This window comes from Panicum hallii, chromosome 4 (genome assembly GCF_002211085.1).
Source record: "Panicum hallii strain FIL2 chromosome 4, PHallii_v3.1, whole genome shotgun sequence".
NCBI lineage: Eukaryota > Viridiplantae > Streptophyta > Magnoliopsida > Poales > Poaceae > Panicum > Panicum hallii.
Genome location: NC_038045.1, coordinates 11,152,253 through 11,177,577, shown reverse-complemented (window position 1 = coordinate 11,177,577; position 25,325 = coordinate 11,152,253). Strand labels below are relative to the sequence as shown.

The 25,325-nt window shown below is 45.9% G+C and overlaps 3 protein-coding genes across 4 annotated transcripts; 2 read left to right on the top strand and 1 right to left on the bottom strand.

Annotated features, from left to right (window-relative positions):
• Positions 1–1,873: 1,873 nt before the first annotated feature.
• On the top strand, positions 1,874–10,070 carry LOC112890346 (spidroin-1-like). The gene is made up of 2 exons (XM_025957253.1): positions 1,874–1,939; positions 9,357–10,070. The coding sequence occupies exons 1-2, from the start codon at positions 1,874–1,876 to the stop codon at positions 10,068–10,070; spliced, it is 780 nt and encodes a 259-aa protein (XP_025813038.1).
• Positions 10,071–14,998: 4,928 nt separating this feature from the next.
• Positions 14,999–17,080, top strand: LOC112889509 (anthranilate O-methyltransferase 1-like). The gene is made up of 4 exons (XM_025956200.1): positions 14,999–15,443; positions 15,548–15,937; positions 16,022–16,294; positions 16,602–17,080. The coding sequence occupies exons 1-4, from the start codon at positions 15,369–15,371 to the stop codon at positions 16,956–16,958; spliced, it is 1,095 nt and encodes a 364-aa protein (XP_025811985.1). The 5' UTR covers positions 14,999–15,368; the 3' UTR covers positions 16,959–17,080.
• A 307-nt stretch (positions 17,081–17,387) lies between these two features.
• LOC112889508 (DEAD-box ATP-dependent RNA helicase 31) lies at positions 17,388–24,521 on the bottom strand. 2 transcript variants are annotated; one of them, XM_025956199.1, is made up of 11 exons: positions 23,503–24,521; positions 23,075–23,466; positions 21,713–21,819; positions 20,702–20,757; positions 20,404–20,628; positions 20,099–20,305; positions 19,940–20,026; positions 19,768–19,863; positions 19,468–19,683; positions 19,046–19,228; positions 17,388–17,829 (listed from the first exon to the last, which is right to left on the bottom strand). In XM_025956199.1, exons 1-11 carry the CDS (start codon positions 24,370–24,372, stop codon positions 17,602–17,604), a joined length of 2,667 nt encoding a protein of 888 aa, XP_025811984.1. In that variant the 5' UTR covers positions 24,373–24,521; the 3' UTR covers positions 17,388–17,601. The 2 variants fall into 2 exon arrangements, with proteins under 2 accessions (XP_025811984.1, XP_025811983.1); XM_025956198.1 differs by having other exon boundaries at positions 23,075–24,521.
• Between the last annotated feature and the right edge of the window lie 804 nt (positions 24,522–25,325).

Sequence of the window (25,325 nt, the reverse complement as noted above, 5' to 3'; positions counted from 1 at the left end):
CGACTACTTGGAATACTTTCTGTTGTTCTGGAACTTCCGCTAACTGAGAATCCTCTGCAGGAACACACGGCGTTTTATCGGAGTTATCCGCCACAATCCGACGTCCCCCGACTGTACCACCTTCTCCCCAGCGCCGCAGCTGAAGCGAAAAGGGCTCAATCATCTGATGATCTGCCCAGCAGCGAGACAACTGAGAGCGGGAGCCCACTGGTGGAGAAGGCGGCTAAAGGGAAGGCGAACAAGAACAACTCCCCCGGATCATCCATGGAGTTGGTAGAAGCCTTGCCATCGGTCCCTCGGGGTTGTCGGGTGGTACGTAAATGCAAAGCGAACATAGTCAAATCCACCAGGTATGAGACCGCCGTCCTATGGAATTGTCAAGTCTTATGGTTGTTGGATACTTACTTTGTCTATGTTGTAGTCCTTCTTCTTCTCTCCCCGACCCCAATCACCGAAAGGTGGTCGGGACCGCATTTGCTGGGGATGATGTTCCAGCAGGTGCTTCTGCAGAAAGTGCTGGGATGAACCCGTCAACTACTTCTGCAGGGATCGTGACCATTGCCGTGGTGGGTACCTCACCGGGGCATCTCGCGCCCTCAGCTGATGTGACCCCGCCACCGGTAAAGCCACGGGTACTGAGGCTTAAGAAGCCCGCCATGAAGAAATCCTCTCTGTGAGTGCAGCTCCTTGTTCATAACGTATCCTCTGCTCTTTCGACTTGTTTGATGATATATCTGATTCTGCTTTCTTAGGACTTCGTTTGCTTTGGGCTTGGATGAGCCAGAACCTATCTCGGCTACTCCAGCCCCCGAGCCGCCAGTCAGACAACCTGAAGCGGAAAGCACACAACTGCTCCACCCGGGATTGAGGACGTGACTCTGCCCGACCCACCACCTCCCAAGCCCCAGCAAATCGGATCTAGTGATGGTGGTGGTGAACAAGTCGAGGCCACCGACGCCGCTCCTGCGGAAGGCACAGGTAAGTGTCTGACCCCCTGCAGCTAACTGCTTAGATCGCAGGCTTCGTTTATTGAACGCTTTTCGACTTGCAGGTGCCCCACAGCCATCAACTGAAGAGGCTGTGGGTACTTCTGGCAACTCTGGAACTCTGTTGATGTCTGGGAGAGGATTCAAGAACATTATCACCAATGATCTGTTGGATGATCCACTCCTCTCGGTCGACAACATGAGGTATTTCCAGAAGATCTCCAAGGAGATGTATGGGTTTACCCTGGTAAGGCATCACTGCTCTTCTGCCATTATGCTTTGTCGAGTTGTTTTGTCTTCTCAATCTTCCCGCTTATACAGGATGTGGCCAAACACTCTCAAGAAAAATCTGAGAAGCTGAAGGCAGTTGAGAGTGGCCTCCGGGAGCTCCAAGCGAAGGATCAATGCATCGACGAAGAAATCCGAAAGAACATCTATCTTCGCAAAGAGCTCGACAAGCTGAAGCAGGAGCAGACACGAGAAACATGGCTACTCAAGAACGACATCCGTAATCTTGAGAAGTCCAACTCCGAGCTCCAGGAATAGCTCAAGAAGCAGAAAAAAGCGCATCAAGGCAAGTCCTGTCCTCGCTCGAGTACTTTCTCTAACAGTTCATCTTGTGTTTTGAAACACTGTCTTCACTGCAGAGCTTAAGAAACTCTTAGCTTATAAAGAAGAGTTACTTACTAACATGAAGAATATGCTGTATCGTCGCACAGATGACATCAAGAAGTTGCAGAAGGTAATCACCGATACGGAGAAGCAGTTCGTCGATTGCCTTCAGCAGATCAAGACGCTGGGCGAAGAGAAGGAACAACGCCAGAAAGAGCTCGAGGACCTAAGGGTTGCCGCCCGATAGCTGGTTGAAGTGGTGGATCCACTGGAAGATGGCGCAGCAAATGGGGGATCTGCAGAAAGTCCTCAACCTCATCGCCGAGGCCTCCACAACATATGTTAGCCATGCCTTAGGTCTTGTAAAGTCATTTTGGCCTAAGGCTCGACTAGAGGTACTCGCACAGGGTGTAACTGCAGAATGCTCTAAAGAGCAGTTCAATGAGTATCTTCTAGAGGCCTGGCCTGTAGCTGAAAAAATAGTAGAGAATATAGAACAGGATTGAGTTATTGTAAAGACAAGTACTTTTCTCCTTGTAAAATATCTGTCAGTGTTGTCTATACTATCATTGCCTTGTGATTTCTGGATTGCCATCCATGTTCATAGGCTAAGTAGTAGACACTACCCTGGGTGCAGCGACTCTGGGAGTAGTTGATATAGCTCCTCAAGTGAGCCCATCAAACAAGTTAGATTGAATCCAATCGAGCGGATCTAACCTGTTCGGAGTACGCGATCCTCATCGCGATAACTATGATGCTCATAGCAAGTAGTCAATACTACCCTGAGTGCAGTGACTCTAGGAGTAGTCGATATAGCTCCTCAAGTGAGCCCGTCAAACAAGTTAGATTGGGTCCGATCGAGCGGATCTAGCCTGTTTGGAAAAATGCGATTATCATCGCAACGACAGTTATGCTCATGGCAAGAAGTCAATTTATATGAAACTTGAATGTGGCTATAGCCTCCAAATTTTAATATAAAATTTACATTCCTGATTCTATGGCACATGGCCTCCAAGTTGAATCGGAAGGAAACCATCTTGGCACTCGAAGAACAGCTATCAATACATGTCTTCTTCTAGGTAAAACTTTCGCAGGTTCTATACGTTCCAGGAATTTGGGACGTCCTGGCCCTCGGGGTATTGTAGTCGATAAGACCCCAGTCTTGTAATCTGCTTGACGATGAACGATCCTTCCCATCTCGAATTGAACTTGTGTAATCCTGACTCATCTTGGATGCAGTGTAGGACCAAATTGCCTATACTGACTGATCGTTCTCTGACGTTGCGGTCGTGATATCGTCGGATCCCCTGTAGGTATCATGCTGACTGAACAAGAGCAGTGCAGTGAGCCTCTTCGATAGAGTCTAGCTCTAGCTGCCTTGCCTCGTCCGCCTCGCCTTCGTTGTACATTTCAACCCTTGGGATTTCCACATGATGTCAGCTGGTAAAATTGCTTTGGAGCCGTAGACAAGAAAAAATGGTGTTTGTCCTGTGGCTTTGGACGGCTGAGTCCTGAGCCCCCAGATGACATGTGGCAACTCATGTATCCATTTTCTACCTTTCTTGCTATTTTCATCATAGAGTCTTTTCTTGAGGCCCTCGATTATCCTGCCGTTCACCCTCTCGACTTGACCATTGGCTCTTGGGTGTGCAACGAAGACGTATTTGACTTTGATGCACGCATTTTCACAGAACTCCCAGAACTGGTTAGCTGTGAAGTTTGATCCCAGGTCCGTGATGATCGTGTTTAGGAAGCTGAAGCGATGCAGAATGTTGCAGATGAAATCAACGACTCTGTCTGGTGTGAGCTTGGTTATCGGCTTGTACTCGATCCACTTGGTAAACTTGTCGATTGCTACCAATGTGTGGGTAAAACCGCCTGGCGCCGTTGTAAATGGCCCAATCATATCAAGGCTCCAGCAGGCAAACGGCCAGGATGGCGATATGGTGATAAGATTGTGGGCTGGGACGTGAAATTGCTTGCTAAAGAATTGGCAGTTTTGGCATCTCCACACCAGGTCTTCAGCGTCTGACACTGCGGTGGGCCACCAAAAACCAGCTCTGTATGCTTTCCCAACTAGCGTTCTTGAAGCTGCGTGGTTGCTGCATACTCTCTCATATATCTCCCGCAGTATGTCGTAGCTGTCTTCACCCGTAACGCATTTCATGAGTACACCTGATCATGCGCCATATCGGTAGAGTTTATTGTCGACTAGGACACAACATTTGCTTCTGCGCATGACATGAGCTGTCGCTACACTTTTTGCGTACATCCCCGCTAGTAGTCTTTGGTCCTGGATGAAGTCAATATAAGTTTCTCTCCAGTCCTCCCCGAGCATCAGAACCTCCCGATCGGGCTTCTGAGTTTCAGTATCAGTGGTTATCTGAGGTGAGGACTTGATGGATGGTTGCTTCAGCTCCTGGACGAAAACTCCCGCTGGGACTTGTGCATGGGTGGATCCTAGCTTGGATAGTATGTCTGCGCCGACATTGTGTTCCCGTATCATGTGATGAACCTCCAGTCTGGAAAATTTGTTTTCTAGCTTGCGCACTTCTTGTATGTAGGCGTTCATTATCTCCTTGTTGCAGTCCCACTCTTTATTGACTTGCTGAACGACCAGGAGGAATCACCGTATATAAGTAGTCGCTTGATGCCTAGTGATATCGCCAAACGTAGCCCGTGAAGCAAGGCTTCATACTCAGCTTCGTTATTGGATACCTCCCAAAGGATCTGGAGGACATACTTCAGTTGTTCGCCTTTCGGGGAGATAAATAGGACTCCAGCACCTCTGCCATCGCGCTTAAGAGATCCATCGAAATACATGGTCCAGTGCTCTGGCGTGTTGACTGGAGTTGGAATTTGGTTTTCTCTCCATTCGGCCATAAAATCGACTAGAGCTTGAGACTTAATTGCAGTGCGTGGCTTGAAGTCAATTGACAAAGCCCCCAGTTCCACTGCCCACTTTGATATACGTCCTGTGGCGTCCTGATTATGTAGAATATCCACCAACGGAAAATCCGTAATCACAGTGATCTTGTACTCGTCGAAGTAATGGTGTAGCTTTCTTGATGTGATCAGTATTGCATATAGGAGTTTCTGAACTGCTGGGTATCGTACCTTAGATTCAGAGAGTACCTCGCTGACGAAGTACACGGGCCTCTGCACTCCAAATGCATGGCCCTCTTTGCTACGTTCGATGACGATGGCACTGATGATGACATGAGTTGTCACCGCAATATAGAGTAGTAGATTTTCTCCCGGCAGTGGTGCTGTGAGGACCGGGGGTGACTGTAGGTGTTGTTTCAGATTCTGCAGGGCCCACTTGGCCTCTTCTGTCCACTGGAACTTGTCTTGGCGCTTCAAGAGTTTGAAGAAGGGTAGTCCCCTCTCCCCGAGTCGGGAGATGAACCTGTTCAGGGCTGCCATACATCCTGTTAGTTTCTACACATCCTTGATTGTGGCCGGAGCCTCCATGCCAGTGATGGCCATGATCTTTTCAGGATTGGCTTCAATTCCCCGGTGGCTGACGATGAACCCGAGCAATTTCCCTGATGGTACTCCAGAAATGCACTTTGTTGGGTTGAGCTTCCATCAGAACTTTTGTAAGCTGTTGAACGTTTCTTCCAAGTCTGCGATCAGGTCCTCAAGATTCCTGGCCTTGATGACCACATCATCCACGTAGGCCTCAACATTCCGATGCAGCTGATCGGTGAAGCACATTTGAATTGCGCGTTGATAGGTTGCACCTGCGTTTTTCAACCCGAAAGACATAGTTTTGTAGGCATATGTCCTGAACGGGGTGATAAACACGGTCTTTATTTGATCTTCTTCCTTGAGCGCGATCTGGTGGTACCCCGAATAGCAGTCAAGAAAACAGAGGAGTACACAACCCGTCGTCCAGTCGACGACTTAATCGATGCGCGGTAGCCCGAAATGGTCCTTTGGGCAATGCTTATTGAGGTCGGTGTAGTCAACGTACATTCTCCATTCATTATTCTTTTTCTTTACAAGGACAGGATTAGCTACCCACTCTGGATGGATTACTTCTTTAATGAAGCTAGCCGCGAGGAGTTTACCTATTTCCCTTTTGATTGCCTCTCGTTTGTCTTGAGCAAACCTGCGAAGGCGTTGCTTTTTGGACACAGCTTGTGCGTGTACATTTAGGCTATGCTCGATCAGTTCCTTGGGCACCCCTGACATATCCGCTTGTTTCCACGCTAATATGTGTCGGTTAGCTCGAAGAAAACTGACGAGCGCGATTTTCTATTTCTCACCTAAACCTGCATCGATGACAGCGGTCTTAGATGAGTCACCTTCCCGGAGCTGGATCATCTTGAGGGCCACATCGCCGGTCGACTGGATGCTCGACTTGCTTGCCTTCTTCGTTGGGATTCTCAGCCCGGCTTGGGAGAGTTGTTGCGCGGCCGCGAGTACTTCTCCTGAAGCATCTGGCACTCGCGTAGTCGAAGCGTATTGAATGGCCTCCTAGTTGCAGTCATACGTCTTCTTCAAGTCGCCTCGGAGAGTGAGTACCCCACTTCGTCCTGGCATCTTGAGAAGTAGATAAACATAGTGCAGCACTGCCATGAATTTGGTCAGTGCCGGCCTGCCCAGTATGGCATGATATGAAGATTCGAAGTTGGCAACTTCGAATTTGATGAACTTGGTATGGTAGTTCTTCCTCATGCCGAAGGTGACTGGAAGGACCACTGTGCCAAGTGGATGTGCTGCGTTGCCTGGGACAATGCTGTTGAAGGGAGACTTGCTTGGGACGAGCATGTCCGTTAAGTCTAAGCCCATCTTTCTCAACATGCTGGCGAAGATGAGGTTGAGACTGCTTCCGCCGTCGATGAGTACTCTGGTGAGCTTGACCTCTGCCACCACCGGGTCCAGAACCAAGGGGAATTTGCCGGGCTCCGAGAAGCTGGTCCACTGATCGTCTCGTGAGAATGAGATGGGGACCTCCGACCATCGGAGTGGTCGTGGTACCGCCGGCTCGACGGACATGATTTCTCGGAGTAGCAGTTTTTGTTCCCTCCTGGAACTGAACTCTTCGTCACCTTCAAAGATGATGTTGATGGTTTTTGAGGCATCTTGGAACTTCGCGTTGTGCGATTTGTCCCCTTGGTCGTCCTCTTCGGGCTCTTTATCCGTTGACTTATTCTTCTTTGTATTGCTGGGATTGCTTAATGTTCTCCGGAGGTTGTAGCAATCGATTGCCGCATGATTGGCACCTGGATGCCATGGGCATTTCTTCTGCAAGAGCTTTTCGAATTGCTCCTGCGTCATTGTCTTCCTGCCTCGCGGAGGATGATCCACAGCCGCGATGAGGTCATCTGGCTTACGCTTTCAGGATGAACCCGAGTAGACCCGTTGGCTCTTGTCAGTATGATTGCCATCTGTGCGCCTCGGGTTGTTGTCGTTGTGCCTCGGGAACCGTTCACGCATCTTCTCCTCTTGCTCGGACCAAACGTGCATCATGTCATGAAGTCCTGCCACAGTTTTTGATCTGTTCCGCCCAAAGTCTCTATAGATGCCTGGGTCGGTGAGGCCATTATAGAAGTAGTCGATGATGTCCTCTTCCGAGATGTTCGCAATGGTGGCTCGTACGTCGAAGAAACAGCATGTGTATGATCGTAGGAGCTCGTTGCGTTCCTATTTACACTGAGCAAGGTCATGACGAGTACCTGCGCGGACGATCGCCCCCTGGAAGTTGTCGATAAAGACTTTCTTGAGCCCCTCCCAGGAGTTGATCGAGTTGTTGCTGAGGCTCTCCAGCCATGTGAGTGGTGCAGGGTCCAAAGCCATCGGGAAGTAGACGACCTTGGTGGTGTTAGAGCCTCCTGCGATTTCTACGGCGGTAGAGTAACATCGTAGCCATTGCTGAGGAGCTTGTTTGCCGTCGTACTTGGTGATCCTAATTGGCTTGAAGCTCTCAGGGTACTTGTAACTGTTGAACCGTGCTGTGAACGCTGGAAAGCGATCACTGCAATCGGTACCTTCTGGATCGACTATTTCACGTTCTCTGCATCTGGATCACGCATCGCATCCTTCATTGATTTTCTGGCGCAGGTCTTCAATGGGTAATTCTTGAGGATTCCGATGGTTGGGATGATTAGGTTGTCGTGGGTTGCCTCCTGGAGGTGGCTGCTGCCTCCCGCCAGTTGCCTGACTTCCACGAGCGTTGTCGTTGTTATTGCATAGTTGATGTTGAAGATGGCCGCCTGCCATTCGACTATTAGCCTGACTGCGGCATTCGTCCATGTGTCCTTCTCCGATGGCTGACGCCGGGTTTTGTTGATCGAGCTGGATCCATGCTCTCTGCGCGTAGCGAAATGCTTGGCGTAGGTTTGGATCGTTGCTGCATTCGAGTATGGCGGTTACCCTGGCGATGTTAGCCATGGGGTTCTGAAGCCCCGCTCGCTCATGACGACGAATTCGGTGTCCAGTTCACGATGCATAGATCGTATGCGCTCGTTGACCCTCCTTTGCCAGGCTGCGCGGGCTCTGTTCCTAGCCCTTCGTGCCTCACGCTCGGTGTCATTTTCGTCGCCGGCGTTGGCTGTGGCCTCGTCTTCGAATATCATGTCAAGTGTTTCATTGGGTGAGATGCCATTGTCCTCTCCCTCTTCTGCCATCAACATTTGGTGTGATATGAGTTCGTCGGAGCTCGCTTCAACTAGCTCGTTCGATTCTTCTGCCGTGGTGGCTAATGGCTTGCCCTACTGAAAAGGCAAGGGCTCAAGGTGTGTCATGAGTCGGTCTTCACCTTCGAGTAGATCAGAGAGTTTCATGCCCTTCCAATGCACGAAACGGCCTTCTGGGGTGGAGGTGATCATCAGACCATCGTCACCAAGACGACCCGCAGCCCCCCGACGTGCCGTGGCTTCGTGTTTTCCGGTTTGGAGTAAAAAGTCCAAGTCCTTTTCCAATGCGGAGAGGGACTCGGAATTGTTGGCCTCCTGAAGTTCAGTGGCCGAATTGCGTGGACCGAGTCGTGATCGGCTATGCAAGTCCTCAGATTGGAGCGAGTCCGATCCGAGCGTGGTTGTTGCAGCATGGGGTAGAGTCGCGTTGAAAATGGACTCCTCCTCGATCTTCCTGGCGGAGCCGTGGGTCAACAAGTCATCGAGATTGTCGACAAACTCATCAAGCTCGCTGTGAAAACTTGCTGCGAGAGTCTTCGGCTTCATGACGTCGATGGTGAGTCGACGGAAATCGCCCGCGCCGTTTGCGACGCAGACCCATGAGCCAAAAACGAACGTCGTGCCCTCGAGGAGCACGGCACTGGTGAACTTGAATGATGCCATCGTGTTCGCCGGTGGATCTTCGATGCGCCCCCCTACCTGGCGTGCCAGCTGTCAGTGTTTTACCACCTGCCCACCGAGGGGTATACCCGAGGTGGTGAGTTTTAGGTAGAGTGTCACCGAGATCAGGAACTCGAAGGTGCAAGCAACACAAGGTTTAGACAGGTTCGAGCCACGATGTGCGTAATACCCTACGTCCTGTTTGGTGGTTTGTATTGCCTTGGGCGTTGATGTGTTTTGAGGGGGTCCCTGCCCGCCCTTATATATCCGAGAGGACAGGGTTACATGAATCCTAGTCCGACACTAGCTTAGGAATCTTACCCGAGTACAACTCGAGTAGCTTCCTTCTGTATCGACTAGTTCTACTTCGCATGCGAGTAGAGTACAACACAGATAAGGTATAGGACATGTCCTATCCACTATTTCTGTACGAACTACGTTATGTACACAGTCCCGTAGTCCTAGATCTGATAGAGGGCTGCGGGGTCGCGGGGCGGCGGCGGCGGCCCCCGGGGCTGCGGGGCCGCAGCGGGGAGCCGCACGAGGCAGCAGCGGCGGCCCCTGGGGCGGCGGGGCAGAGGGGCGGCAGCGGGGCCGCGGGGTAGGGGCGCAGAGGGGTGGCCGCGGGGCCGCGGGGCAGCGGCAGGTGGCCGGGCGAGGCGGCGGCGGGCACCCGCGCGGGGCGTCGGCATGCCGCGGTGCCGCGGCGTGGGACCTCGCTCGGGGGCGGCGGTGGGGGCCCGCGGCGTGGGACCTTGGGGCGGCCGCGGGGGCCCGTGGGACGGCGGCGGGCCGCGGGGCGTTGGCAGGCCGCGATGCCACGGCATGGGATCTCAGGGCGGCGGCGGGGGCCCGCAGGGCTAGTGCCGGCGGGCCGCGGGGTCGCTGGGCAGAGGGGCGCGCGGCCGCGGCGTGGGACCTCGGGGCAGAGGGGGGCGCGGCCGAGGGCCGCGAGGCCGGGGGGCAGAGCCGCGTGGGGCAGCGGCGGCGGCCCCCGGGGCAGCGGGGCAAAGGGGCGGCCGCGGGGCCGCGGGTCAGAGGGGCAGCTCCGGGGCCGCGGTGGAGATGGGGCGCTAGGCTAGGGGCGGCGGCGAGGCGCGGGGGCGGGGGCTCGATATGCTGCGGGCGTAGAAGACAACCAAATCGAGGGGAGGCCGGTACTTAGGGTACCTATATTTTCGTCAGCCAGAGTGAGCCGACGAAATTAGATCTATTTTCGTCGGCTTAGGGTAGGCCGACGAAAATCTATGGTTTGTTTCGTCAGCCCGGGCCTGGCCGATGAAAATATGGACTTGTTTTCATCGGCCCGCGCTAGGCCGACGAAAACACGCTCAATTTTCGTCGGTTGTTGTAAGCCGACGAAATAAGCTTGTTATTTTCATCAGCTTGCGTTTGGCCGACGAAATTAGATGTGGCCAACGAAATTGAGCTGCTTTGGTGCAATGATGGTACTAGCTTTGGACTATGATTGCATTTGCTTGTAAGCAAAGGAGAGTATAACCTTGCTGCATTAAAATCTAGGCTGCACCGTTTTGGGAGCATCGGAATGAAATTGAGTAGTCCATGATGGCCAGCATTGTTGCTATAAGACAAACAGTTAATTCATTCTGGATGTTTTGCTGGTGTGCAACCTGTATTCAGTCCATCCCTATAGGGTTAAATGCTGGCAACACATTTCCCTTCTGGGGATGCATTACCATGACTTAGGTCCATTAGTCATTTTCCTCTTGTTGTAGTTGTTTATTTGTTTGGTCTGCTGCCTCTTGATGGCTCTCCTGATTTCACTCTGAGGCCATGGTCTGGACGCGTTATTGCTGCGTACACCGAAATACCAAGTAAAGCGGTCACAAACAATCAATAAGTGACAAGCTAGTTTACTGTGCTACTCTAATGCACACAATAGAAGTTTAATTTTATTTACACTGCTGCAAGGATTGCTCTGATTTTACTGGCTGTCAAGCTGTAACTTAAACTGATAAATTGTGCTTACACAGGCACTATACGTACAAAAACTAAAGAAATATAATATGTACTTGTTTTCGGCCTTGCATCCATTTGTATTTCAATTCGCTTATAGTTTCATACGACTTGCAGCTTGCGATGGTGATGATGACCTCATTGCTCAATCTGTGGATTTGGCATTCTTTCTTTGGTCTGCCATGCTCTCTAAATGATATCAATGTCTTGCAAAGATCACCATTATTTTAGAGGCTAACTTCAGAAACTGCACCACCCGTGGAGTACATGGTTAACAAGTACACCATAGGATACTATCTTGCGGATGGTATCTACTCTACTTGGGCGACTTTTGTGAAGAGATATAGCAATCCTCAAGGCAACAAGAAAGTGCATTTCACCAAAGCTCAAGAAGGGGTGAGGAAGGATGTGGAGAGAGCGTTTGGTGTCCTACAAGCTCGATTCGCCATGGTGAGAGGTCCAGCTAGATTTTGGGACAAGAGCACACTATATACATAATAACATCTGCTATTATTATGCACAACATGATCATTGAGATGAGCGAAATGAGGAAGTGGATTATGACTATGACCAGGATGGTGGTGAAGTGTTGAGGCCGGAGGAGTACCAACGACGTGATCCAGTCTTACTTGAGGAGTTTTTGAAGATGCATCTGGATATTGAGGACAAACAAGCTCATGAGAGACTCCAAAATGACCTTGTGGAGCATTTGCGGGCGCTTCATGGCACTAGCTAGTATGATTCGCTTTGATTTTATCGTAATGGTGACATGTTTCATATGTGGCTTGCAGCTTGCAATGGCTACATGTAATTATTTTTTAGTGAATAAAGAAACATTGGTGGTGAAATATGTGTCTGAGTATTGCCTTGCTGGTTGTCTCCATTACATTCATGCTTGTTGATATTTTTTTTGTTTGAAAATTTTTTTTAATACGAATTTGAATTATTGTGTCTGAAATTATAAGTTTGAATAGGGTTCATGACTATGCATTAGAAATATTTGCATTTGAATTGTAGTGGTGTGATACAAAGGATATACGTAGAGATTACCATAATATAGGAAAGAAAAAGAAACAGGGGCTGAGAGGTAGGGACCCTTGTTGGAGTTGGGTGCAATAAATAGAGTCCCAGAAAGTAAGGAAAGCCCCTACTTAAAAAGTAGATCCTGAAGTAGGGATTATTGCTGGAGTTGTTCTAGTAGAGCAAGTGGGGTGGTGATCCGCGATGAGCATTGTGTTTTTGTGGCAGCTAAAGCACGTTTTTACAAGAATCTTTCAAATGTTTTGATGTCTGAAGCTGTGGCGGTGAGGGATGGTCTTCGCGTAGCAATCGCCATGGGCTTCAACAAGATTATAGTGAAATCAGATAGCATCAATCTTATAAGTTTGCTAAATTCTCGTGATGGTTAGCTTGCAAGCATTTGGCATGATGTCCAGGAGCTAGTTAGACAATGTTTATCTGTAAAATTTTCTTATGCTTGCCGAGAAGCTAATATAGAGCAGCACATGAATGTGCTAGGAGGGTCTTGGTGAATGAGAGTCATGTAATTTGGAACGGCAGTGCCCCAAACTTTCTTAGAGGCACTTGCCAATGACTGCAACTATATTTTCAATGAATAGAGTTCCGGACATTGCCTCAAAAAAAAACGAGACTGCTAGAGGGCACGCTCCTCTTTATGCGGAAGTCTCGCTCCAACAGAGTGAAGGGGAAAAGCATCTTCACACGTAGTTGTGGTTACATGGCTTATCTTTACCATTCGTTTATCTCATATGATATTCATCTAATCTTTAAATTTGCTACCTACCCATAATTCATCTCACCATTAGTTTCAAGAGAAATGGTCCGAATAAATCATGGGTTCACAAGTATATGCGAAAAATCGTGCAACTCGGTTCTTAAATACATAGCATCGAAGCATTCAAAATTTGTCTTCAAATAAGGCATTCTAGATGCATTTTTCTTCAAAATTTTCTCACCATTAAGTGTGCAATCTCCTGCATGCAAATAATCTCCAGGTATAAGTGGAACTACATTAATTTTGTACTAATTTTGAACGTTCATGGACATAGATGATGATATTGTATAAGTTTAAGGATCCCGATATGTTTCGCTTTCTATAAAACAGTATTATTTTTAGGGGCAAAGCACTATACGATAAGTCTTGAGTATGATGTCACTGCTTACCTAGTACTAGAGTAGTGATTTCACTCCTTATTAAGTCATATAACTTAGCCAGCATGGCTAATCCTAATCCTTACTGATGTCATTGGCTCATTGCTATTACTGCTATTACGTACCGTTCACCAGTGTTCAGGTTTTTTTCTGCGGGCTAGACGCTTCGCTTTGCCGTGCACCATTCTTGCCTAAGGCTACTAAGATTAGTCTTGTCACACTTTTGTGGCAAGACAATAAACCATCTAACCTTAAGCAAAGTTAGAGAAGAAATTTCAATCTATGACATGTGGGCCAAGCAACTAAAAGTTAGGTAAATTATAGCAGCAAACAAAACAGACCCTTCCTACATGCATGTTGCATGCCATTTCACAAGCTACTATATATAGGCTTTGGAAAGGAAAACTGTAGGAGTATGCATACGACATTAAACTCTGGGGCAAAACAGTGCACACTAAACATAAGTTGATGCAAGGACAAGTCAAAAGACTGTAACGTCAAGTTTTCAAACACCAAAGGAAGTAGTCAAATTTACTTGTGCATCACTTCACAAACCGACTACTACTTCCTCCTCTCCTTTCTGAATTGTAGATCATTTTAGTTTTGTCTTAAGTCAAATTGTTTTAGTTTTGATTAAGCTTATAAAAAATATTTTAAAATCTAAGATATCAAATAGATATAGTATCAATATATACTACACAATTTATCTAATAAAACTAGTTTGATGCCGTAGATATTTGTAAATTCCTCTATATAGTGGTCACAATTAGAGAAGTTTTGACTTATAAGAAAAATAAAACAACTTGCAATTTAGAACAGAGTTATAAGTAAAGATCAATATGCTAGAAAAGCTGTCTGTTGCATCACCAAAATTGAGCCCTGATAGCTCACCTGGTCCAAGTGAATTATAACAATCACAATGTTTCCAATACATATTGCTCTATACTTCTGCTTCATTTGCAATCTGCGCTCCATGAAAGAAAATAAGTTCTGAGCTGAAGCTTTCGGCGGCTAGCTATGAACATGGAAACTGACTTCCATATGGCGAAAGGGGAAAGCGAAAGCAGCTACAGCAACAACTCAAGGCTTCAAGTTTGTGTCCAATCTCCTCGTAATTCTCTTTATCCACAAAGATGCTCACTTAGTACCAGTTGTTTACCTTCGTTCTGACATAATATTTGATTTCGTGCACTGTATATAGAGAAAAGCACTGTTGGAGACTAAACAAGTTCTTGAAAACGCTTTGAAAGAATAACTGGTGGTTGTTGATTTAGGCTGTTCTTCAGGAGAAAACACACTCATCTTCGTCTCCGAGGTGATCAAGGCCATGAGTGACCACCAGCAACTGGAGGTCCAATTCTTCCTCAATGATCTACCCAGAAACGACTTCAACTGTATCTTTGGTTCACTTGGAAACTTCAAGGAGTCGATCGCAGCGGAGCACAAGGGAGGAACACTACCTCAATTTTACATTGCTAGGTTGCATGGTTCCTACTATACTAGGATTTTTCCTTCCTAAAGTGTTCATCTCTTTCACTCGTCGTATTGTCTCACTTCTATTAGTGTTCTTTTCCCTCTTCAGAGCCTCACCTGCAATATACAATACAAAATATATGTCACACATGGGCTTAAAGTCATATTCTATCACGAAAGTGAACGAGGGGGTGTTTGAATCCAAATGCTAAACTTTAACATTAGTCCATCCGGAAGGGAGTGCTAATAAGGTGGGCTAAACTTTACTTAAGACTTAAAAGCTTTAGAAAAGGGATAAGTGCTAATAGATGTTAATTTTAGCCCATCCAAACAGATCTGAATGGTCAAATTTGACGTGATTTGACGGCTATAGATTTAAAAAATAAATAAACACGTGCGGGTGCACGTGTGCACTTTACGAGTGCTTAGTAATGAGAATAAGTACACGTGGTTGGCCAGGAACCAGTAGTCCCACGTGCTACGCAGAAGAGATCGGAGCATGGGAAGCTGGGCCCCGGCCGTTTGCCGCCAAACACGCAGTGCGACTCACTTCGCCATCACCAGCGTCGGTGGCCACCAAACTAGTTAGAAGGAGCCATCTCGTAATATTAGAGCACATATTACTCACTAGTTATATTTTTTATTATGCATCTAGATATAATAATATTTAGAAAAGTTAAAAGAGCGAGTAACTTTAACTAATAATTAGACAGAATTTTAAAAAGCACGAGTTTTCCAATATATATATATTCAGTGCCCCTATACTGATTCATTTTCAATCTGTGCGGCTGTGCTCCACGAAAGCAAATAGGTTCTAAGCTGAAGCTCTCGGTGGCTAGCTATGAAGATGGATACTGCCTTCCATATGGCGAAAGCGGAAAGTGAAAGCAGCTACAGCAACAACTCCAGGCTTCAAGTTTGTGTCCAATCTCTTTGTAATTCTCTTTATCCACAAAAGATGCTCACTTACTGTTATTTGATTCTTCTGTTCTGACATATTCCATTTCGTGCACCATACAGAGAAAAGCTTTGTTGGAGACTAAACAAGTCCTTGAGAAGGCCGTAAAAGAAATATGCTCCTCTGTGCTCCCTCCAAAACTGGTGGTTGCTGACTTAGGCTGCTCTTCAGGAGAAAACACGCTCATCTTCGTCTCCCAGGCGATCAACGCCATGAGTGACAGCCAGCAAATGGAGGTGCAATTCTTCCTCAATGATCTGCCGGAAAATGACTTCAACTATATCTTCCGTTCACTTGGAAACTTCAAGGAGTCGATTGCAGCGGAGCACAAGGGAGGAACACCGCCTCCCTTTTACATTGCTGGGCTGCCTGGCTCCTACTATACTAGGCTTTTCCCTTCGCAAAGTGTTCATCTCTTTCACTCGTCGTACTGTCTCCATTGGCGCTCGCGGGTTTGTTTGGAGTTGCTATTATACCTCTCAGCTTTTAAACTTTTATAACCACTAACGTTCTAAAATTAGTGTTTTCCTGTTTAGCTTCCTGATGGTCTCGACGTCGACGCAAAACCTTACCTAAACAAAGGAAACATTTACATTGCAAAGACTACAACGTTATCTGTGGTGAAACTGTACCAAGAGCTGTTCGAGACGGACTTGTTGCTCTTCCTCAAGCTGCGGCATGAGGAACTCGTCTCTGGTGGGCAGATGGTGCTAACGTTTCTTGGGAGGAAGAATGAGGATGTGTACAAAGGAGATCTGAACCATCTTTGTGGGCTACTTGCACAATCTGTTCAGTCTCTCGTTCACAAGGTACAACAGAATAGAATGAAAATGGTTGGCAGAACAAAATTATTGTTGTATCATATACATGAAACAAGATGATCTCTCAGACTTTTCAGCCTGGTAATCCTATATGATAACTATACTCTCGTCTACAAAATAAGAAGAAAATCTTGGTCATAAAAACAAAAAAAGGAGCCATCGTTTATGTCTTTATTTGTACATAGCAATAATGGAGTAGATATTATACATCGATAGTAATTTGTGTAGCAAAATCTTAAATTTTGTAAGTTTATAATAAAATTATATTTGTTGAGTTCCACATATATTGTAATAGGGCCTTGTGCAAGAGGAAAAGCTTGATGCCTTCAATCTCCCCGTTTACGGCCCATCGGTTGATGAAGTGATGGCAGTGGTCAGAAAGAGCGAGCTGTTCAACGTCAGTTCCAGACTGTTTGGATCCAACTGGGATCCTTACGATGACTCCGGAGATCGTGTTGTCCAAGATAGCTTCCAAAGTGGCCTGAATGTTGCTAAGAGCATCAGAGCGGTCATGGAGCCCTTGTTTGCGAGCCATTTCGGTGGAGCCATGCTGGATGAGCTGTTCAGAGAATACGCACGTAATGTTGCAAAGCACCTTCAGAGGGAGAAGACCATGTACTCAGTCATCGTCCTGTTCTTGCAACGAAGATAAAGTTGGTAGAGCTTATCTATGCATGTATTTTCCTCAAATGCCTGAGGATTAATTATCCTGCAATTTTTATTTAAACATAAATGTACACGATGTCTGCCATTCCTTGCTCTATTTCTATTTTCTAAGCCTGCTAGATGATTACGCTAATTATGCAACAGCAGTACAGCGCAGCTTAGCTTCTATTCTTAAAAATAAGTCTATTTGCCACTCAACCCTTATGTTGTTAAGTATTGACAGCCACCGGCATGGCGACATGCAAAGCTGATTGTATGCTTGGTACGTGTTTATTAATAGCATCAACATGGGTCATGGCATTGGATTGGTTGTGCCCGCAACCAGTTCTCCGTCTCCATTGATCATGTCAGCACAGATACAGTGTCTTCTTCTGGCTTTTACTAAAGGATGGATTGAGTACACGTGGCCGCCTCCAACGCAAAAATATGGTGCTCCAAAGCTATGACTACGTGCTTTGTCAAGGCCCTTACAGGATACAAGAATGAAGACAATATTATGAAGTTTAAGAACTTCTGCGAGCATGACCAACCTTGTTTTATTAAGCTAGCTCCAAAACTCCTACCAATACGGGCGTTTTATCGGAGATGTTAGACTATGCGGCAACATGGCTTGGCTTCATTGTACTAAACTATTTCGCTCGCAAACCTGGAATGTTGTTCAGACTCATCTTCCTGAGAACAAGCTTAGGCACTGCAGGAGGGTTATTGAGACCCATACTTCTACTGAACTCGTTGGCGAGTGATACGAGCTGGTATTTGTCACGTCCAATGAACTTATTTGAATTGTAGTAACCAAGCCATGCCTGGTAAGCGGATTCCTTGTCCTTAACCTCCACGTGTGCAAGAGCCTTATCAACCTGCACACAATAAGAAAACATGAAATGTAGCATAATGCAATATGTTAGCGACCAGATTATTATCCAAAAGAAACAATGGCATGCGAAGCTCTGTCTATGATATATAGTTCGATACTAAGCAGTTATCAGATAGGACAACATAGTGCTCAGCAAAATGTTTTGCAAAATGATTGGCTGCTTACAAAATGTGATTGATACTCAGCAGCCACCGCATCATTTAACTGGGTAAGCCATTCATCCTAGTTCTGGATTCATTTGATAACATGATGGCATTTCAGAAAACTAGTATTTGCTAGAAATGTGGAGTGGTTTGAACCTGGCAAACGATATTAGATGCAATAATGTTCATGCCAGAAATTGTAAATGTCTACATTGGACAGGATCAAATATGGAACTAAGCAACAGCGATCTTCATGGAGTGCTCGGAGATGAAAGAGACGATTGGGAGAGTTCAGTTTACTCGTTTGTCCAAGGTAAGAAAATGGCACAGCTCATGATTAGCTAGTTTTTTTTTGCATAAGATTGCATATAATTGGGTTGATAAATCCCCAGATTTTTGCATAAGATTGCATGTAATTGGGTTGATAAATCCCCGGATTTTATCAATAGCATGGGATCGTGGAGGATGTCACTGTTTTTTACAGTAAAATTCTCCATGATGGCTTTTCCTCAAAAAAAAAAACTATTCCTAAATGGATATAGGCTGTTGTGGTCCAAAACATAAATCCTCTATAGTTAGATCCAAAACATAAATTTGGTGAAAATTCAAGCTATCCCTAAATCAGTTGACAGTTATGGTCTTGTCAAAGAATTTGTAAAATACCCATATCATTCAGGAAGCAAGGCTTTTCCATAAATAGACAGCTGATATGAACTACAAAATTATAACCTGAACTGCATTGAACATCATATATCTCAGGGAAACATTGGTTTAGTTAGTAAATTGATTACATGAACATGTATCCCTACAATAGTACTGCTCGATTAGCCCCATTGTTATGATCTTTAGAGAATCATCATAGTGATAATATCCTGTCCAAGGTTCTGGCATAATACATAGATATAGAAATGGAACTGCTAGCTGATTGTCGAAATATATTAAGAATGCATATTTCAAATCATATACATATATATCAGTGGTGATGTTAAAAAAAAGCCCAATGTTAATGCACGGAGAGATACAACAGAAAGATGTGAACTGGAATCATTTACATACCTTTTTCTTAGTGTCCAGATCAATTAATGGTTGTGTTGCCTCTGTAACAGGCAAGTCCTTGATACTTCTCAAGAAATATTCCTCCCATGGTGCCAATAATAAGACTCCTGCCCCATCATTACCTTTGCGACCAGTTCTACCAAGTCGATGAATATATTGCTCTCTGTCAGTTGGCACCCCCAACTGCAATATTGGTGATAGATTGACACTTCAATTAGAAACTATGTGCAGGTAAAAAGATAAGCAAGCTAATAATGAGTTCAGAGTTCCAATTAACTAGCTGTGAGCTGCATGGAGAAAGAATTTTCTGAATGGCAGGTAAGCAGATTTATTTAGGAATTTCATAATTTCTGATTTGTATCATAAAGTGCATATATCTGTATTTGCAACAGTAATTAAATACCGTACAAGAGGTTAGTTACCTGCACAACCAGCGTGACATTGGGATAATCAACACCCCGGGCAGATACATCAGAGCTAACAAGAATGAGACCTTTTGACTCCTTAAATTCTTTTGATATCCTGGTTCTGTAACTTTGAGGTTTCCTGGAATGGATCTCACGTACATTCAACTTCAGTTCAGACAGAAGCTCAGCAACAAGGCTTGTTACTTTTGCTGTTGTACAGAATACAATCACCTGCATTTGTTTCCTCAGTCATTGTACAGAACATATAAAGAACTAGAAGAAACTATAAAGATGACAGTAGCAATTAACACTTACCTTGTAGTCAACATTTTCGGAGATATGATCAGTTAGAAGACCATATAGGATAGAGAATTGTTTGTCTAGTGGTGCAATTAAATGCATTTGTTTCACCTGAATATGGTAATCATAAGCACACCATTATTTAAAAATTAAGGAGCAATCAATATACATTCGGTTTGTCGAATACCTGAGAATGTGTTTCCTCACTTCCTTCTTGAACAGTGTTGACAAATTCAAGATCCCTTTTCATGGCAATGTGACATACTTGACGAACCTAGCATGAAGAGTAGAAACACATGGGAAACTGACCAAGCAGTAAAGAGTTACAAGTATACTACACTGATACCTCATCCGGAACTGTCGCGGAAAATAGGAGTGTTTGACGCTGTTTTGGGAGCGCAGCCACTATTTTCTCAATATCAGATCGGAATCCCATATCTAATAAGCGATCAGCTTCATCAAGAATTAGAACTTTGACACCCATTAACCTTGTAGCAAACCCTGGTGTGTTCTCCATATGATCCCTAAGCCTTCCTGGAGTAGCTACTAGAATCTGTAATTCAGCCGTTCACCATTGCTTGTGGGTCAGATATCAGAACAAATGACACAGAACAGCAGAATTATTCAGTTCAACAAGATAATTTGAATCACCTGGCAAGGGTTAGTATGCATGCGCTTCTGTTCAAGAGCCATTCTAGTGCCACCTATTACAAGCTGCACTCCAATTGATGGATGGAATTTAAGAAGCTTGTTAGCTTCTGCAGCAGCCTGATCAGCAAGCTCACGTGTAGGGCACACTACAACAACACTGATGGGAGGCCTCTTTTGATCACGATCGACAGGTGGTAATTTTGAGACAACTTCAATGGCTGGAAGCTGAAGGTAAAACAGTGGTACATTACAATTCGAGAAAAAAAAAAGAATATTCAGTATTCAGCAGGGTACTTACCAAGAAAGCTACAGTTTTTCCAGTTCCTGTCCTTGCTTTGGCTAGTACATCCTTCCCTATAGAGAGGAGACATGTTTGTGTGAGAACTGAATAGAAAATATACAATTGAAGTGGGAAATAAACTGCTTTCACAATCATCTGCGGCATAAATTTTTTTGTAGACATGCATTTCATAATTAGTGCAGTTCAGATTGCCTATCTCTCAGAATGATATACTACTTAAAAATTACATAAATTCAATGTTAATATTTTTTTCCTGAACATTGGACACAGATAACTAGAATGTCTCAAACTTGTTTTCTCTCCCAATATTTTTATCCCCGAATAATTCTGATGCATAGAAATAATTGTGCCATGGTAACAAAATTTTGGCGGGCTTCCACTTGGAGGCAAAATAGGCCATTCAATTTTTTTTCTTAACAACAAATCTCTGCATATGTTATTCTCGTAGGCGAACATACAGATAGATGGATAAAGAGAACTTCAGCATCTCTTCTAAGTTCTTGTAACACCTCCGTTAAGCCAGGGAATTCAGAAGTAATGCTAGGATTCCATACTCTGTACAAGTTTATGAGTTGAAGGCATAATATCATAAATGTTGACACCATTAGCAGGGTCCAAACATGCTCGCATCAACTGTGAGAATGGCTTTTCCAAAGGGGTGCAAAGAACTTCAACGTAACTCATGTATAAACTACATGGATGATTCACTAACAATACAACAACAACAACAAAGCCTTTTAGTTCCAAGCTAGTTGAGGAAGACTAATGGGTGCTAAAATAATATGTAAGCTACATGGATAGCTTGTGCAATTTAAAGCAGGAATTCTAGAGAAATGGAAAAGGCAGGTAAATAGATCTGAAACTCGAAAAGGCAAGAAATTACAAATTAGAAATGTGTGGGCAACAATGTACCTATGCATAAGCTTAATATATTTGCTGAAACAAAATTAATATCATAAAGTAAATTCACAAAATGTCAAACATACAACAAAGAATACTGAAATGAACCTTGAAGAATGATGGGAAGAGTAGCCTCCTGGACAGCAGTCATTCGTTCATACCCAGCAGCCTTAACACCTCTTAGTGTCAAGGGAGATAGTGGGCATTCATCAAACCTGTCAGGAAATGGAAGAATATCCATCAGCATGGAGGCTATAAGTAAACCTTTTGCAGTACATGCATGAACAATTCAGGAAAAAATTAGCAAACAGTTTGTTGCATTGTGCCCTCCAAATTTTGCGACAAAGACAAAGACAACTCATTACAAAACTGTGCTTCGAAGTTCAAAGAAACAAACGTGAGGGTTCATAGTAATAACTTAAATACCAAGATCAATATCATTAAGAACCTTAACCTACAATCTCAGATGATATAAACAATGCAATCCATCCCTATACCATTCCTCCATGGCCCCATCTATAATACTCCATTCCCTATAGCGAGTAGATGCTAAGGGCCAGTTTGGTAGAGCTCCAACTGATCCTGATTCTCTGTGGGAGCTGATTCTCTAAGAGAAGTGATTCTGTGGCTGAAGGTGATTCTCTTTGATTCTCTAGCATAAACTCTTAAAATCAGGATGGAGAATCACTTCACAGAATCAGGAGAAGCTATTTTTTCCAGCTCCCAGCCTCTTAATTCATTTCAGATAATCACTCCACAGAATCAGCAAAGAATCACTTCTCTCTGAAAAACTGTTTGGCAGAGCTCTTGCTGGATTCAGCAGAGAATCAGCTCTGGGAGCTCTGCCAAACGCGACTACCAATGACACTTGTTCTGGATTCAAAATGTGCACTGTTTGTGTATTTCAAATACCAATGCTGTGGGTGCAGCTAGATGCAGTCGACCATAGCTCAGATGATAGTAAAAACTCATTCATAGTATTCTTGCAGAATGATCCTCAAGCCCACGCATAGTTTGTCCACCTTTTGAGGACAGAAAAATACTCAGGTTTCTAATAATGCTGCTACATCCAGTGGACCACTGAACCTGTTACACTAAGAAAGAAACCCACCAAACAACATGAATGGTAGGAGGTGTTGCAGCCAAGTTGGAAGCAGATGCAGAAACTTTGAACAATATAGTAGTTGCTGTTGACATGGAAATGATGCAGTCAAACATCATATAAGTACCATAGATTACAGATGGTGAAAGTAAACATGATGTGCACTTGGCAATTAGAAAATACGAACTACCATTTTTCACATATTGCCGTGATGGTCATTTATCAATAATCTAAGCATAATTTACATCAAGAAAAAGAGAACCAATTACCTATGTACCAAACAGAGCCATACCAGCAATTAACAGAAACAGCTCAGCTTAAAGGAATAAATGCTATTCAGCATTATTTCATAGTTGAGTAAGAGCTACCTCTTCTGGCTCAGATAAGAATCACTGCCTCCAGTACTTCTTGTGCCCGCTATACTCTTATGTTTAACTTCCTCTTCTTTGTCTAATTTAAAAGAGCCGGACTCCTTACCGCCCTCATCATCAAAGAGATCATCTTCGAAACCTGATGGGTCATCATCCTCATCAACTTTCCCCACCTCATCATCATCCTCTGACAAGCCAAAATCAAACTTTTTCACTCCCCTAGCACCAGAATCACCAAAGCCAACCACATCATCATCGTCATCGTCATCCTCGTCGTCATCCAAATCACTTTCCCTCCCTCTTCTCTGCGACACACCAGACATCCTTCCACCACAACCCCGTCTTCCCCTCGAGGATCCAAATCCGATGTCACGATCATCATCATTATCATCCAAATCACTATACCTCCCTCCCCTCCGCGATACACCCAAATCACTCCTGCTCCAGCCTTGATGCGGTCCGACACTCTCTGCCCTTCCCCCTCTCCTGCCACCCCGATGCTGCATTCTTTCAGAACGCCCAAACCCAACGGCATCATCATCGTCCTCCTCACTGTCATCACTCCCTCTTCCTCTTCTCTGCGAGAAACCAGACATCCTTCCACCACGACCCTGTCTTCCCCTCGAAGGCCCAAATCCAGCATCACCATCATCCAAATCACTGTAACTCCCTCCCCTCCGCGCCACACCTGACCCTCTCCCACCACGGCCTCGCTGTCCCCTAGGAGACCTAAACCCGGCCTCGTCATCAAACCCATTTCCCCTCCCTCCTCTCATCGCAAGCCCCGACGACCTCCCACCCCGCCCTCGCCTTCCCCTCGAGGAACCAAACCCGGAATCATCCTCATCATCATCCAGGTCACTACTCATTACCCTCCCCCTCCGCTCGAAGCCGCCGCGCCTATCGCCACCGAACTCGCCGCCGCCAAACCTCGACCTCGAGAACGAACCCCTCGAGTCCCGCCCACCCCGGCCGCCCCTGGAGGCGCCGGTGGGGGGCCTGCGGGTGGATGGCGCGTCGCCTTCGTCACCGCTGCTGAGCCCGAGGTGGAACGAGTCGGTCTTGAGGTCGCTGATCCAGTCGCTGAGGTCCGCCTCGTCCTCCACCAGGCTCTTAGCGGCGCCGGCCACGGAGCGGCCGCGGGAGGAGAAGAGGCGCGTGGAGAAGAGCACGGCGGCGCCATTTCGGGGTGGGGCAGGGTTGTGGTAGAGGAGGGGGTCCGCGCGCTGGGATGCGGTCGAGGTGGAGGCGGCGGCGCGGCGGAGGAGGGCGAGGATGTGGTGGTGGCGCCGCATGGCGTCGGGCGGAGGCGGCGTGTTAGGGTTTATTAAGGTGAGAAAGCCGGAATTGGGATACCGAGCTCAGGGGTTTTAGGCCCAGGCTCTACCGCTCTAGGAAGGAGATGGTCACTACCTGCGCAAGAGCTCTCGTGAGCGTCCCCGCCTGATTTCCGGCATCAACATATCTTCAGAGTTGGAACCGGCAATTTCTAAGAGCCCCTTTGGGAGTAGGCCTCGGTTAACCGGAAGCCCAAAAACCCTGAACTAACCATTAAAGCCCAGTACTCAATTTCGGCCCAAGCCCATTAGCTCAATTTCGGGTCCTCGTCCTGCTCGGGAGGACGGGCGCACAGTGCAAACTGCTGAGTTGATGGTTGCTGTTAGTGTTAAGTTGTTCTCCTGTGTCGTGCTGATGATGAGTTGTGTTGTGAGAAAATATTATTTGGTTGCTGGATTGAACTTTTAGTCTAAATTGCCAAGTTATTGGACTTCTATCGTGTTTAATGGATGTGCTGTTGAGTTTATATATCTTGTGCTTGTTCTATACTTCTGAAAATTTGCTTGTTCTTTACAATACACTCCTGTGAAGTTCGTGTCAAGTGCAAGCTGATGCTGTTCGGTTTTTCGGTTTCAACCGAAGACCGAACCTAAATTTCTCGGTTCCTGAAATCTTTAAGAACCGATCGGTCCTGTGTTTCCGATGACCGAATTTTGGAAATACCCAGGCCTATTTGGGAGGGCTCCGACTGCCTACTCCAAGGGTGGAGCCGGAGCTATGTTTTTTTTCTCCACCTGCTCCACCTTCTCGTAGGCAAAGCCGCTCATAAATCGAGTTCATATCGACCTCCTCCTTGATGAATCGAGATCATCCTCCCTAATCGAGGAATGGCAGCATTAATCATTGGCCAAGTGATGGGCCTGGAATGAGCCGACAAGTTAGGCCCAAATTGTATTTGCAGCATTGGGCC

Bases quoted from the DNA above. Each gene is read 5' to 3' on its own strand.
- LOC112890346 (XM_025957253.1), top strand. From the start codon at position 1,874: ATGGCGCAGCAAATGGGGGATCTGCAGAAAGTCCTCAACCTCATCGCC. The intron at 1,940-9,356 runs GTTAGCCATGCC...TTATGTACACAG, and splicing joins CCGAGGCCTCCACAACATAT to TCCCGTAGTCCTAGATCTGA.
- LOC112889509 (XM_025956200.1), top strand. From the start codon at position 15,369: ATGAAGATGGATACTGCCTTCCATATGGCGAAAGCGGAAAGTGAAAGC. The intron at 15,444-15,547 runs GTTTGTGTCCAA...TGCACCATACAG, and splicing joins GCAACAACTCCAGGCTTCAA to AGAAAAGCTTTGTTGGAGAC. The intron at 16,295-16,601 runs GTACAACAGAAT...ATATTGTAATAG, and splicing joins TTCAGTCTCTCGTTCACAAG to GGCCTTGTGCAAGAGGAAAA.
- LOC112889508 (XM_025956198.1), bottom strand. From the start codon at position 24,372: ATGCGGCGCCACCACCACATCCTCGCCCTCCTCCGCCGCGCCGCCGCC. The intron at 21,820-23,074 runs GTAGCTCTTACT...ATTTCCTGACAG, and splicing joins TCTTATCTGAGCCAGAAGAG to GTTTGATGAATGCCCACTAT. The intron at 17,830-19,045 runs GTATGTAAATGA...TATTGTGTGCAG, and splicing joins ATCTGGACACTAAGAAAAAG to GTTGATAAGGCTCTTGCACA.